The sequence below is a fragment of the Rissa tridactyla genome, chromosome 1 (genome assembly GCF_028500815.1).
Source record: "Rissa tridactyla isolate bRisTri1 chromosome 1, bRisTri1.patW.cur.20221130, whole genome shotgun sequence".
Classification (NCBI taxonomy): Eukaryota; Metazoa; Chordata; class Aves; order Charadriiformes; family Laridae; genus Rissa; species Rissa tridactyla.
Window position 1 is genome coordinate 88,984,874 of NC_071466.1, and position 16,205 is coordinate 89,001,078.

General features: G+C 40.2%; 1 protein-coding gene across 1 annotated transcript in view; it reads left to right on the forward strand.

The window, feature by feature from the left end:
• The first annotated feature begins 1,763 nt into the window (after positions 1-1,763).
• The window catches only part of PHEX (phosphate regulating endopeptidase X-linked), a 104,671-nt gene continuing 90,229 nt past the window's right edge, over positions 1,764-16,205 (forward strand). Inside the window, exons 1-3 of the mRNA XM_054212651.1 lie at positions 1,764-2,156; positions 6,292-6,360; positions 8,691-8,852. Of these exons, the coding sequence (XP_054068626.1) occupies positions 2,039-2,156; positions 6,292-6,360; positions 8,691-8,852 (349 nt within the window). The 5' untranslated portion in view covers positions 1,764-2,038. The remainder of the gene's footprint in view (positions 2,157-6,291; positions 6,361-8,690; positions 8,853-16,205) is intronic.

A 16,205-nucleotide genomic window follows, 5' to 3' on the forward strand; every position in this document is an offset into this window, starting at 1 on the left:
ATCATTTAATATTTTGGGGGGGATATAAAGCTGATGGACAGTATGTATAGGTCTGAGTATTTGTACTGTCAGTGTTTCAATACTGACATAGAAGGAAAATCATTGGGCAACTAATAGCAAACCCTTGTCAAAGGGTCCTTTTGAGATTTACTTAGCATTCGGATCATGGGCAACATTGATTAAGTGTTGAGATCACAGCATGTCCATGCATTTTCTGTGTCAACACCCTGCCCTTTTGGCAGCGCCTTTGAGAATCCTAGTGATTTCTGATATGAAGACTCAATAGCACCAATGTCACTTACATACCGTCTCAAACCTGTGATGGTAACAGGCTTGTGCTGGGAATTGTTTATAACCAGGCATCGGCTCACACTCATGAACTCATTCATGCATGAATAGGAACTCTTGTACTGGGAGGAATGTGGTCCTCCTAGTTCTGTGGCATCACTTCCCTCTTCTTCCTCAGGTGATGGATGTCAAAAATCATGGGTTGAATGTGGAACAAGTACGCAGGTGAAAAGAAACAAAAGTTTTTTTCCTGTTTTCTGCCAAGCAGAGATGAGAATGACCTCCTGGAACTTAATGGTGAAGAGGATGGGAAGAAGAAATGAGGGCATTTTGTTTGCAGGACCCCAGCCAGGCTGTAGAGGGGACTGAGGAGTGAGGAGTTTCAAGACCTTCAAACTTCTTGTGGGTGGAGTAGGTTTTCCCTTTATGCCCCTTTGGGATCCAGTACAACTTGTGTGCAGGTGCTCACAGGGAAAAGCCCTTCTCCAAAATGATAGCCTTGCTGTCACACACACACCTTGTGACATGTGCCTTTCTTCCCTCTAATTGTGCGGTTTTTTTATCAGGAAGGGTGTGGACTGAGATAAGAACTCATAAATCTGCATAGAAGTAACTCAGACACATAAACTGTTGTTGGGAGGGTAAGCATGGTGCTGCCTCTCCCTGCATCCTCATGTTTTGCATGGGAGTCCCGCTCTGGAGGAAGCAAGAACTCCTCAGAGGGCTGAATGTCACAGTCAGGTTAGAGAATTCATCTTGAAATGATAAATTTTGTTACTTGGTGAACAGGGAAACCTTGCCACCTGGAGAAAGCATCAAGTCTAAGCCAGAAAATGAGAAATCCATATAAATAAGCCTTTTTTTCCTTTTATTTTTTTTTCCCCACCAACATGAAGGGCCAAATAGGTATTTTCCACTAAGTTCATAGTAGTACTTGACTTGGAAGGACAGGATCACTTCCTAAGATTCATTGCGTATCATCAAGGACTGAAATATCTTGCCTGGATAAAAAAAAAAAAAATCTAGCTTTTAAAGCAGCACTATTCTGTAGGTTGTGCTGATTATTGCTTTGTGCTGCATGACTGTGATTTTTGGCACACAGTGTCACATACCAAATTCCCAAAATAAAATGCTACATGATATTCTAAGAGCTCTTAGGAAGCTTTAAAAAGGGATTTGTCCACTGAGTGGTATCTCTTCTGGTGAAGCCAAACGATGCTGCAGGAATGGTTTAAGAGGAGGAAACTTTAGTCATCAGATAATTAGTCTTTTTTAAATAAGCACAAGGCGGGGGGGAAGAAAACCTTCCATCAGTCTCGTGTTTGTAAAAGTTGTCAGCAATCCTGCTTTGATTGTAAAGGGTTTACAGCTATATGTTTGAATAGCTGAAACATCTGTTCAGCAACGTTGTGAAATCCTCGTGTTCGGAACCCCTGATAAGGGGGACTGCTGAGCGATTGGCTCGTAGAGGCTTTACAGGCAGCAAGAGTGGTCACCGCTCGCCTTTCCTCCTCCTCCTGGTCAGAGGAAAACGTAGGAGACAGCTACTATTTTATGCACAATTTTCCTTTGAGAGGGGGGAGAGCAGGAAGTGCCTAGGAAATGGTTCACGACAGAAACCTGGAGTTGTAAATAGGGAGAGGAGGAGGAGGAGGAGAGCTCATGGGTGCAGTTTGTGAACAGTTGAAATACTGATAGCACGCCAGCAGAGGAAAACCAGAATTCTGCGAGAGCGAGCACGTCCCAAGCCATGCCGATGGAAGGAGAGACAGTACCCGAGGCCGGGAGAGCAGCCAGCAAAGCCACACGGATCGCCCTCGGCGTCTTTGTGAGTGGCACCGTTGTGCTTGGCACTGCGCTTTTCTTGGGTAAGTGAAAAGGTCGAGATTAACCTGAACATAACCCTCCCCAGCCTGTCCGCTCGGTGCAGGTGCGTGTGCTCCATGACACACTTTGGTGAAAATCTCGGTCTCTTCTTCTTTTCCCCCCCATTATATATTTATCCTGAAAGGGAAGCCTGTCAGGAAAGGGATTTGTTGTGGGAACATTAGAGCTGGAAGACGCAGCATGAGCCCATGTAACTTTCTGAATGCTGAATTTAAATTTACATGCTAAGATGAATGTGTTCTAGCCAGAATTGGGTTCTTTTGCTGAACAGGGAGAAATGGGTGAGATTACGCACATCGGTAATGCTGATTGCGGGCTCCCAGATTGTGACCGAAGTGGGCTAATACTATCTGTTTCCTGAATATGAATCTGCAATGCACACATTTTATGGAATCTTTTGGGTTTTCCTTCATTTGGTTTTCATTTAGGGCTTCACTAAAATTCCTGTAGAAGGCTTCAATAATGCATATGCTTGCACATTTTTTAGATGTTTGTGTTCTTCTGTGATGAATTGCAAAGTCGTCTTCGTAAAAATCATAAAGAGTGCATCCGGCATGAAATTAAAATGTTTTGATCAGATTTATAAGCAGTACCTGGACACAATAGAGAAGGAATTAGTTTTTCCTCTTCGGAATTTGGAATCATCTGTAGATTGATTTTGTTGGAATATCGCATGGAAGCACATGCTTGCACCTGTAAAATGATGTGAAGAAGTATAAATGTACCCCGAACCACCAGGCAGAGAAGAGAAAGCAGTGTTGTATCCTGTAAGAACTTGCAAAGACAGATCTTTTGGAACAATTCATCACAACTTTTCATTTCTTTTGACCAACATAGATTTCCCTAGACTGGGGAGAACTTAGCCTCCGAAGCATATCTTTTGCCTCCCTCCAATCATTTAAGATCCTGTGGTCTTGTTTGAAAAGTCTGCTTCATTTATAATCACAATAGAGAAAATTATGCCAGGTTTTCTGTAGAATATTTAAAGCACCAGGTTCGCAATCGGTTAGTGTTTTTCTGCTCTAGAGCAGCTGCTAGAGCAAATTCTACAAACACTTGCAGGCAAGTAACTTTTGTGTCTGTGAGTAATCCCACTCAATTCAACAAAACTCTTTCTAAACGGGAAAAGGATTAAATCTTCAATTTGTTAGTGCAAACTATTTTTTCTAGAGTTCACTTAAAGAATATAATATCAAACACCAAGGATTAATGGAGAGATCTTATTTCTTTTTTTAGCACTTGATTGTTTATTGCTTGTAAAAAGCAATAGATGATTGCCACCATAACTTCTCAGACACAGAAATGCTTTATCCATAGACTAGACATGAAAATTCAAGGAAATATATTAATTCTTAGACGTAGTTTTTCAAGTGTGCTGAGGTCCCTTAGCCATGGATTCAGTGTCAAAATTTTTATTGGCATAACTGCTAAGAAAATAAAAACGTTGGCCTTGGGTCAACCAAAATGTTTTCAGTATTTGTGTGGAAATTGTCTGAGGTTTTCAACCAAAAGAATAAAGGAAAAAAGTTAAATTGTTTTAGCTTAACATTTTGTCAATGCAATGTTTCCAAGTTTCATTGTGACACTGTGTTTTGTTTGCAAGTTTGAGTTTAACTGTTTCTTAGTTTTGCTAAACTGTAGAGAAGGAGACCATTTTTTCTGGTCATGGAAAACATTTCAGGCATCTCAAGACAACCTTTTTTCTTCAGTTTTTATTTAATCTGCAATACTTCCTGTTTCTGGTAGACCTGAAAGAATTTCCATTCAATTTTCCATCCTGAGGAGTGAAACGTAGCCTTCTCTTGCTTCTCTAGTTTCTTCCTCTCAGAATTCCTACGACTCTAAGGAGAATCACGTTTTTTTTATTTACTGCTACTTGCTCGTGCTGGCTGTAGCCATACCGTGACTTCAGTGGGGAGCTACCAGGGGAGTCACTTGGCATCACACAGGGTCCTGCCTGCAGCTTTCCAGAGGGTGGTGTGGGCTGTGGCAGGACAGGAGCCATCCCCTCCTTGGGAGCCTGGGGCCAGAGCAAAAGGAAGCAGATCGCTCTCCAGTTCCCTCAGGCAAAAGGTCGGGCAGCTTTGAACATCAGTTCGGTAGTGTCTCCCCCTGATTTGATAGCCCTTTGGACTTCTGAGATTGTAGGAACATCCACATTATTTGCATCTGCATATTTGTATGCCTTTCCCCTTTCACGTTTTTGGGGTCAACTTAATTACAGTGCCTATTTGCTTAAGAGTCTGGAAACAGGCTTAAAGAGGAGCAAGCTGGGACACTGAGTGTTATAACCACAAGTTTAGGTAATAATGTAGTGGTTAGTTCTCTTAACAACAACAAAAAGGCAAGAGAACAAAACCAGGCAAAGTTTTTCAATCAAAATTAGCTGTTAATTAAATGGGAAATGTTACTGCCAAAGATTTTTTTTTTTAGTTTGCTCTAATGATGAAGTTGTAAATGGAACAAAACCAGATGAAACGGTATTTTGCTTCTGTTTACAAGTATCAAACCCACAAAGGCTGCTTCAGATTCTTTGCTGATTTTTTTTTTCCGTCTCCCTCTTTTTCCATCAAGTGCAAATGAATTAAATGGTGTCTGGGATTTTCTCTCCTTTCTTTGCTTTGTTAAGGAGAAAAAAAAAATCTAGCAAATTTTCAAGACCTGGACGGGTTCTGAAAGGCTAGCTTCCAAGTGGGGGAAAGATGAGTCGGGAGGAGTGCAGCACTTAATTAATAGGCACGTTATCCTCTACTTCCTGTGGCTTAAAACCGTATTCTGGAGACCTCCACTTTTCTATTTTCTACCGTTCAGTATTCCAACCGCAGTCTTTATATGCCTCAAAATCTCATGTATTTCTTGGTTAATTTACCAAGGTGGTTGAGGTGTTGTATTTCACTGAGTCAACGCAAGCTTTGGTAAAGCTGTCCAGAAATAGTTTTACATTCTCGGTTTCTAAGAAAATTTGATTGAAATCCGGCCATTTCTGCCATTAATTGTCATTAAAGCTATGAGGCTGGAAGAGATGAAACAGCTTTACATTCAATTCTAGCTTTAGGTTTTTTATAGTAAAATTTTCCTGTGCTGAAATACCATTTCACAATTTCCTATCCCTTTGGAACAATATATAACTACAGGAGAAACTCATTTATAACTAGCAGCACCAGTAAAGCTACTATACCTTAATATATTCCATTGTTGAGTTTTTGGTTTGGCTTCTTTTGCTTTTTTATTTTTATCACAGGCCGAGTTATTAAGATGATGGATATAACAAGACACTTCTTTATGTCTACTGAGCCCATCCGCTGAGTCTTATTTCATCTGTCCCTCAGGACTCTCCCATCCTCATCCCAAGTATCAATTATCTGCACATTTGCTGCCTGACAGCAGTGTCTGAAATTAGCAATTCCTGTGTTTCGGTGGCAGCTGTAATACACATTTTTTTAAAAGACGAGCGAAATTAACTGATGATTTCATAGTTCTTGTCAGCAAGGTTTTGGGAAGCAAATCCAATTACAATACTTTTGGGAGCCGGTTCAGACAGAAACTGCGCTGTGCCTTATAAAGCCCAGCCGTCCCTGTGCCCGTTGCTATCTGGTTTATTCCAGGCTGCAATAAGGGGGCCCTGAAAGCGTCCTGTGGGCGCTGGGTCGTGCCGGTGGGGCCGGGCAGCACAGGAGAGCTGCAGGAGGAGCGGCGGAAACCCTGCAGAAGGTGGCCAGATCCAGCTCCATGTTGCATCGCCAGCTGGGAAAGGTGCATCTCTGGAGGATGAGAGCAACGATGATTAATTGCTTGTATCGTGATGGTGCTTGCCGTCTGTGAATAAGGCTGAAGTGTTGTTACTCCAGGCACCGTGCAAACGTACGGTGAGAGACAGCGCTTGCCCCATGCTGCCTACGAGCAAAGGCAGACAAAGGAGAAAGCAGGCACAGAAGGGAAAAATTACTTGTTACGAGCTGCAGTATTTACTTAATATACATCCGAGCTGTTTTAAATCAATGTAGTCAGGGATGCGTTAGATCTTGCACTGACGTTCAGATGATCAAGTACACAACATTTGGCTGCAATGGTCAAAATTCATTACAAATGATCTCATTATCAATTTCCATTTTGCAGTCAGCCAAGGTCTTATAAAGTTTCATCCGAAGCAACAGTACTGTTTGACCGCAGAATGCATTGAAGCTGGTAAGCAACAATTTTATCCTCTCTATTATATCATGATTGTAGTATGTTAGCGAGTTATTTACACTGTTTGAATTTTTTGTGATACATTTTATTCAGAAAGATTAATTAATAATGAGGGGGAAAAAACCCCACAGACTTTTTAAAACATCACTGTTTAAGTTGCTACAGATCTGTTTTTCTACACTTAAAATTTGTGGTTTAAATTTTTAACTCTGTTTTACCTGGGTTAATTTAAATTTTCTCATAGGGTTTATTTATTTTTTTTAATAGGAAACCAAATTTTGGGCAACTTGACCTTCCCGTGTATTTTGTTGTTTCCTTCCAAGTAGTCAGCTGTTAAGCACAGAGATGCTTTAGGGCCAGATCTTGCACAGACTTGCACAACTGTAACGTGGTGACTCTGACTCAAAATCTGCAACTACTTCCATATTGGCAGGCTCTTCTCTCCATGCAGAGGGACATGTGGCAACCCTCATAGAGCTGGGATGTCCATTGGTATTAAATGCTAGCTAAAGAGACCGGGCATAGTGCTTAGAGATATGGTTTAGTGGTGGTTTTTGTCAGAGTCAGGCTGATGGTTGGACTAGATGACCTGAAAGGTCCCTTCCAACCCAGGTGATTCTATGATTCTGTGACCTGAGAAACCCTGCACGCTGTTTTGCACTGGGCCGTTTTGACACAGTTTTGCTCGCACTAAATCAATGAGACTTTTGTCATTGAGCGTAATGAGAGCACAGATCAAACAATAGTTACCGCACCTAGAAGTCTGCCCCCAGACCTGTTTTATTGGAAACAAAGTGGACGCTGTGTGAACTTAAGAGTATTTCCGATCTGAACCATATTAAGCTGATACTGTGAGATGTTTGACATGTTTTTGAAATCCTGACAAATTCTGTGGGCCACCATAAATCGAAAAATTTGCAGATCTCAACATTACCAGGACATTTCTTGTCATTCTACTTTTGCTCTGTACTGCCCTGACAGTGCTTTTGTCTGCCCGGGGCACCACCATCCAGAGCTGATTCTCAAATGAGTGCAAATATCTGAGTAAGGTGGGATGACTGATCAAAACACTACTACCACCACCAGCAACAACTCGTCCTGTTCTCCCAACACCCCCCCACACCAAAAGTGTATGGGCTTCACCTAGAGCTTCAGAACAAAAAAAAAAGTCACTTAAGAAGTCTGAATCTGAATTGGCTTTCTTCTTCTCTTGTGTATACCAAATAACATGATTCTTTTGGTAAGCTCAGCAGAAGCTGGTATTTTGCCCCAAGACAGACTCGGACATCTACGTGACCTGACTGTTTTAGCTCAGAGCGGACTGAGTGGTGACTACCCAGTGTCTCGAGACCTGAGCCTTGCCTTGCTGAGCAGCTTTTCAGGAGTGACAGAAAATTGCCGAGGACCAAAATGTCTGCAACGTAGGCAGTTTGAGAGTTTCTAATGTGAGAGAAAGAATTACAGCTAAGACACAGAAATATCATAGGAAGAGTTACTGGATGCTAGAAATAGTACCATGAAGTCTGTAAAAGTTGTCATATTTCCTACTAGGATTTTTCATTAGTTATTTGGATAAACCTCAAAACACATGGTCTTTTAGCCAAAAAATTGTCCAGTATCCATGTATTCCATGTTACTCGACCTGTGTAGATCACTATAATGCATGATCATTTGATTAGATACTCAAAAGTTAAGTCTCTGGCTTGTCAGACTGATCTCTCTCTTACCAGTCTCACCTCGCATAGCAACTGTCAGAGATGCAGTCGCAAAATGGAGCTGAAAATACTGCAATTATCTTTTCCAATGAAGGGTAAATCAGAACTTAATTTGTTTTCTTGTGCAGCTCTTCAGCTGAAGGTAAACCGTGCATAATTTCTGGAATGCTAATTACAATCTGCTTTATATGTATTGCTACTAAATTCCTCAGGCAATTAATTCCATCATGGCAACAATGGATAACCTGTCTTTAGGTGTCTGGCTCCAGCAGCCCACGTTCCTGTAGTGCTAGGTTCAGTGGTCACTGCTGTACGGCACTCAAGAACACAAGAACATTCATTGCAGCTATTTTGTCTTTTTTTTTTTTTGCTTCTCATATAGGCACGGTTAAATGCTAGAGAAGCTGTGTGGCATTCCTGCTGCTCTTTAAAAAATGGCAGAGATCAGGGCACACATCAGTCCTAGAAAAACAAGGCTTAGCTTGCAAGTGAGGCCAGCATCACGTTGCAGAGATTGGTAAATGTTAATCACTGTTTCTGGACTGTGGCCTGATGTCATTCTCTGTTTAGGAAAAAGTGTTACACAGAATCTATGTGGTGTCATTTTTACAGCTGCTGCCATCTTAAGCAAGATAAATCAATCTGTAGATCCATGTGAGGACTTTTACCGATTTGCATGTGATGGCTGGATATATAATCACCCTATTCCTGAAGACATGTCAAACTATGGTGTTTATCCTTGGCTGCGACACAATGTGGACCTCAAACTAAAGGGTAAGTATGTAATTTCTGAAAGTGTTTAGTTGGCTCATCACTGTAGCTTGGTAACTAACTGGTTTTGAAACGAATAAAGACTCTATGCTTCTTTTGGATTATTGGATAATATTCAACAGCCCAACTTGATGTTCTCCTTGAAATATATTTTTGTTGGTATTTTTATTGAAAATATCATTAAGAGATAACGAATTAAAGCAGAAACAGAATTTGGGAAGAAGAACACAACTGGTGGCAACTCGACAAGTTAAGAATTGAGGGACAAAAGGACACTCCCAAGGGGGGCAGGATTTAAACTCTTTGACTCTTGCAATAGACAGGTAGAGCAGAGTGCGGGGGCACAGCACGCACGTTTAAGAAATGTTTAAGATCCACACAAACGTCAATCTAGGACAGAACTCTGTCTCTAAGAGCAGCCAATAGCAGCAAAAGAATATAATAAGGCAAACCCAGAGTGATATTTTCCAGTATACTTACCTAGCTCTTGGCAGGAGGCAATTTACAGACTTCCGGAGACGGAGGTTGTTTGGGTATTGTGTTTCCTTCATGTGTCTGTTCAAGCTGCCATTGAAGTACCTGAGCTATCATCAGTGAAACAGAAAACTGGTAAAGAATGTGTGTCTGGAGGAAAAAATAGCCTCGGGGTGGAAATGTGTAGGAAGAGAGGTATTTTAATCTGTGTGTGACTTGACTTTGTGCTATACTCTGCAGTAAGGCCAGCTCATCAGGAAGCTGTGCAGACCAACCGGGGAGAAGGAATGACAGTTATTGTTAGGTAGAAAAAAACCTGCCAGGTTCTTACAAGCTTCACTAAAAGCGAGTCATGCAAAAGAAGGGACACGTGCAAGATTTATTATCGTTGCTGGTGTGCTTGGGAATTGCACACCTTGAGCACTGCACACCTTGAGCGCGTTACTGATCTATTAGTTGACATAAGAGCCTGCTTTGAGCTCACCACAGAACAGAGGTCAGTTTTAGGATGTTGTGCTTAAATATAGCGTTTCTTTTTCTCTTAGATTTTGTACATATGTGCATGTGTAGGCATCAAAGCCCTTCTCTGCTTGCTTGCTTTCTTTAGTCATAACGTATTCAATTTTCGCATCGTGAAGTGTTTTAAAAGCTGCATTCAGTTTCAGAATATGAGTGTGGAATTTCAGCATAGGATACGATCTGGTGAGTGCTGTTTTAAGTCTGCTGAAGATGTCACAACCAAAGGGAAAAAATATTGCCTGAGCCTGTTTTAAGTTATGCTTTGCACTCTAATTGTTCTGCTGCCAGAATCGGGCTGTATTAGATAACTGCACATCCTGCATGAACGATAGCCACAAAGAAGCCAGTCCTAATTGAATATAGAGTAGCAAGCTGTGACTCTCAGCCTTAATTTCCTCTTTTTACAGAGCCTAATCAAGGACATCATGCTAAGCCACATTTTTATATGTTTTTCTTACTACAGTCCCTTTAGAAGTTGCTAATCCGTAGCTAGGAAAATACAAGACAAAGAAAGAAACATCTAAGTGAGAAGTATTTGCTTAATGGAAAATTTGTATCAAAAAAGAGGTGTAATGAAGTGCCTGATAACTAACTTAATAGGAGGCCTAAACTGCTCCTTGGCATGCATGGTACAGGGACAAAGATGTGAAACGTTGGGTGGTGTAGAGGAGTTGATTTAATATAACATTTGTCGTCTCCTCCTTAACTTTTTACTTAATAAGCTTTCTAAAATATATTCTGGGTAATTAAAAAAGGAAAAGAAAAAAAAGTATTGTATGTCTGCATTGGCAGATGAAATAACAAGGCGTTAACTTCAGCCTCTGTGTATGTTTGTGTTTTAACTTGAGTAACTTCAATAAATTAGCTTGACGCTGAGCTATTCATTTGTGGATGACCACAACCTTGCTATCAAAAGTTTTAGTGGGATGAACTCTTGCACAGAGAAACATGCATATGGCTGACCAGACCTTGGAAGTCAATTTAATCTCTCCTTCCTAAAGAACTCTTAGTGGAACTTCGTACTTCATTGTAAATGTCCCTGTTTGACACTGAGTAGATTAAAAAAGCCACAGTCTTTAAAGAGCTGATTATTACGCAAGTTCTATGTTCTGAAATATTTATCGTATTAAAGAAAACTATTAATCTTAAGGTGATAACATGGCTTGGCCAGAAAGCCACATTTTTCATATTTGATATTTTTTGATGGTGTGATATAGACAGAAGTATTTATTCAGGCAATATATTAAAAATTATGTTACTTAAAATAAATTATTTGAACATCTAATCTGTTTTCTGGTCCCTGAATGTTCCTCAGCCTTAGGCAGAAAGGGAGTTGGGGTATTTGTGCAAAGACCTGTGCATGGCCTTGGTTGCACAAGGCTATTTTCGATCTTCTGGAAGCCGCATTTTTCGTTCGGGGGTAATTGCTACGGAAGAAGATCTTCCAGTTGATAATGGGAGGCAAGCGTAAAAATTAGTTTTGCCTTACCAAAAAGTGGTAGGTATAGCAGTATAATGTACTGAACCATGCATTAAGTATTACCAGGTTTGACGGCAAAGCTTTTCTTCTTTTCCTTTTAATTTTTTTTGAGGTTGCGGACACACAAGAGCGTATGACATTGCAGGTATTGGCTTCAAGAAAGGGTAGAACATTTTCTGTGTCAGTGAAGGTTTTTGGTCCTGTAAGAGAGGAATGGCAATGGGTCAATGGAAAATAGCTGAGAACTACTGGGTGGTAGATTTTTTTGCCTGCATATCTCTGTGTCATTGAAGGAACAGGACAAGAAACGTTCATTTCAGGGGTCTTCTAGATTTGCAAAACTTAATGTGGTAGTTAAAAATCCAATTTTTTGTAAGATTTGGGTTTTTAATGGGGTAGGAATACATATATGTATATATAATGCTCCCATGGCTTTCTCTAGCTGTCTTAGGATGGATTCAAACTAAAATTACATCATTTCCCCTTTAATTTCTTTACCATCCTTTGTTTGAGGGTCACTTGGATTTCTTTTTCTGGTCTCAGAGGAATCCACAAACCACATGTGTAACTCACTTTGATCTCCTTGCTATACAAAATGGATAAAATTCTGGCCTGGTGAAAGCGATGGTAGGTCTTTCCTTGGACATCAGCAACAGCAGGATTTCATGTGTTGTGGAGAAATGTACAGAAGACAAGTGTAGATAGCAGAAGATACGCCAAAAGCAGAGACTTGTGGTTTTGGTTATGACCCAGATCCAGGTAATGGACATGTAATATTTAGGTTAAAATTTCTTGGTTCCTTATCAAACTGTCCTGCAGAGGACTGAGGTACTCCTACTTCCAGTTAACCATTCCTAGTTGGACCAGACTGTCCCTGACTTGAAGCCAGCCTTTCATTGGTTGATACATTGCAGGCATGTTAAAACCTGCTTCTCCATGGTTACTAGCAACTACTTTTTTTTTTTGTGCCGATGGGCTCCTAAGGAAGCTCTTGGAGTCCTTCAAAATGGAAAAAATGGTTTGACTGTGGCACCTGTTGTACAAACAAAAGCTATCTCAAACTGCGACTGTTTCAGCCTAATGTCAGGTCAAGATTGCAATGTCTCTGCAAGTATATAAATGTTTTTCACTTACCATAAAGTTTCCTGCAAAGCTATTTGTGTTCCTGCTGAATTTTTCCATTTTGATTGGTGACCTTAATTAAGAGTTTAGGAGCACTGTTGTCTTACCATTGAAATGCAAGTGGCTTTTTGGGAATAATTCAGAACTGGAAGTCTGAGGCAAGTAAATCAGTGCCTACGACCTGTGGTGAATGTTGATTGTGAATCAAGCAGTTCTTTTCCTTTCTCTGAAGCCTTCAGAACAATGATATACAGCTGGTGGTTGGTTTTTTTGGTGATTTTTTTTTTTTTCAAGTGACCAAGCAGGAAGCAATAAATTAAAATAAAAAAAAAACCAACAAAACTACGCAAGCATTCCTAAATCTCAGCACTGCAAAGGAGCTGATTTAAATTATGTGAATCATTTGTGAACATGTCTGCCAGCCCTTTTAAATTTAATTTATGTCTGTGGAAACCAGTTTACAGATTAAGTCTCCGTACTGACCCTGGCCCAGTGAGACACCTACTTCAGACTAATTTGCTGTCCTAAGCGTTCTAGCGTGGCTATTTTCTGAATGCCAGTCAGTTTAAAGTGAGGAATTTCCAATGTGGCAAAGAGAAAGAAATGGAGGCCGTTTAGGAGGATATGGTGTGTGGGTTTTTAAAGAACATGAGACAGACAGCAAACAAAATAACTTGGCAGTGTAGGCAGCTCTTCCCATGATAATCTGCAATGGTTTTCTTCAGAAAACAAATTCTTTTTTAAGTAAAACCAGTAAGGTAAAAATATCTCCGTATGGAAATTTATACTATTTGACCACAGGACAGTCCTTTCAGACAAATCCAGAAGTTGGTGCTGAGTGGCTTCTGTTGGTGTTGAGTGGCTGCTGTCCTGCTTGTTTCTTTTCTCCTCCCACCCTTCAACAGGTGCTTGGCTGGGGCCACTGGGATGGCTTGGAAGCAGACATGAAATCTGCAATGTAGCTGCTGACACTTGTCCCTAGGTTTTTGTATTATCTGACCCATCTTTTGTGATTTCTTCCTTCAGAGGCAGCTGGTTAAGAGCTGCCCCAAGTAGAGGGAGAACACCAGCAGTAATTATGAAAAACAACCTCAGAGGGTATTTATGTTTTTGCCTCCAATATCTTCTTGTTGGATAGCTGCTCCTGGATAACAAGATAGCAGCAAAGAGCAACAGCGCTTAATGCTGTTTTGCTTGGTCTTTTCTACTACAAATGGATATTTTTTTAAATGGTGCAGACATTTCTTTTCAGTGGTTGAGATCCTTCCTATAACAGATTATTCATCTAAATGTAAGAAAAAACATAAATGGCACAAGTCAGGTAGATCTCTCTGGGCAACAAGTTAATAGCTTTTCTGTAAAACGAAGCACCTGAGCCAAAGGTAGTGAAGCCAGGACTTTTTTCAGGCTTTGTGGTGGCTCGAAATGAAAGTTGTATTTGTAATGGGTGATTTTGGGAAACCATGAGTATAGAAAGGAGATAATTTTGGTTCCTAAATGAGGTTTTAAGGCAGCACAGTAACTGAGCCACAGGATTCCCACAGTATCTCCCTGGTCGGGAGAGCAGAGCGGCATCCTCCTGTGAGCCCTGCTTACGGCACGCTGCCGTTCCACGCATGGCACAATATTCCCCCTGGATTTACAGTGAAACTCTGTTTTGGCTGTTGCCTGCAGAAGGATGATATGTTCCTATCTGCAGGTATTGAATTTCAAAATTACTATATGACTGTAATTTGGACTGGTAATTTTGCAGAAAGAGGATTCATACCTTGGAAGACATAGTAATCATGACATCTGATGTCCCATTTTCTGACCAACAAAAAAAATTACGCAAGTATATGTTGAAAGCGTTAGTATAATGAAGTAAAGCTCAGTGCTGCCATTTAGTATGGAGTCTAACTATATTGTAACAATTGGGGATCTTGCAATCTTCTGGTATAAGTGAAGTTTAAACTCTCGTGCCTCATACTATAATGACACGTGTTATCCCTTACAGCATAATACTGGGAGGCTAGAAGGGTAGGGGAGGGGGGAATACTGCTCAAAAGACTAAGATTTATTATTGAAATTAGATTTATGAACAGAGGCTCTCACGTCCCCATGAGATGGTTTGTTACCGTTTGTGTACAGTTATGCTAGTTGACTTTTGGAGGAACTCACATGGTGTGCTTATCTTTTCATATACAAACTCAGAGAATTTATAAAATGCTGAAACTAGAAACAAACAGCATTGTCATTTAGGAAATGTGCTACATATTGGGGCACTGAGCAGCGTTAGGAAGCATTTATGTAAGCACAGCTGTTGGAATGCCATTTCCATGAGACCTTCCATATTGCCAAAATGGAAATTCGAGAAAAGGATTGTGGAATTTCTTCTCAAGGGGAGAGGGGGAACCCTAAAATGCCAGTATATCAGTTGAGTTTACTTGTGTAACTACAGCATCCTTTCATGAAATTGGTGTTTGGGAACATTTGTTTGATTTACTTGATTTATGTTCCTTGGGAATTAGAACGTATATGAATTGATTAATTACTAAATCTTCATTAATTCCTGTGAGCACGCATATTAATTACATCCTCATTAATGCAAAATTAATTCATAATGATTAAATGTTCTATCAGAATGTCAGAGGAATTAATAATGATGGGCTGGTTATTTTCAAGAGTCACTAGTCTGACCACGGTGAGATGGACGCTGCCATCAAGAAACAGGCTGATGGACATTAATTGTATCAAATACAAAATATGCGTGCCAGAACTGATTAATGGTGTGTTGATAATCATTAAATTCCTTTTAATAAATCCAACAAAACGCACAAAATAAAATAAAACAAGGGGTGGGGGAGATGCAGTTTAGCAAAACAAGGCAGGCCTAGATTAAGGCATCAGCTCCACAAAGACAGTTCTGAGGAATGAGCTCCTGGAGCTGCAGAATACACTGGTAGTTTTTGTTTTGTTTGTTTTTCTTTTGTAAAGGCTAATGGTTTGAAAAGGTGGAAACTATTATATTTAAGGCATATCTGAGGCTGTGTAAGCCAACACAAGGCCTTCCAAAAGGGACCAATAGCGCCATTCATTGGCATCCTGGATGTTTCTGCCTTCCAAAGAAACATCTACGATGTGGCAGGTGGTTAGGACAATCTGAGTTGTGTCTAGTACTCTGCATTATTTCATATTCCTGTGCGAGGAAGGAGTTTGCCTTTATGAAAGTTGCTTGGAGTGATTATTTTGAGTCCTTGTGTACTCCAGTAAGATGATTCTGGTGACCTGATTATTTACAATGGGGAACTGAGAGGAAAAAAGTTAAGAAAGTAGTAGAAGGCTGATGAAGGAGGGAACAAAAAATACATGGAAGTGGAAATAATATATGCTTCAGTAAAATGTAAAAGCTACATTATACGCACCAGAAAAGTGCATTGACTCACTATTTTATTTTATTTTAGACTCAAAGGGAAAGGCTTTATTTAGGCAAGGATAGTTTTAAGCATACGGAGAAAGATTTTTGCAAGCCTTTGATGCTAGTTTGGTTTTCCATATATATATATATAGATATATTTTTAGCAAACAGTAGAGAAATCTGGACCATAATGCATTAAAATTTCAAAATAGGTGTTTATAAAATGCATTTAAGTATTTTTTTATAGTGCACTAGGCTCTGACTGCTTCCCTTCCAGTCCTCTGGAACTGAGCAATATTTACAGCCACCAAGAACAAAAAAGGAAGAGGAGCCTTAAAGTCAGTAAGGTGCTGGTATTTTTTAA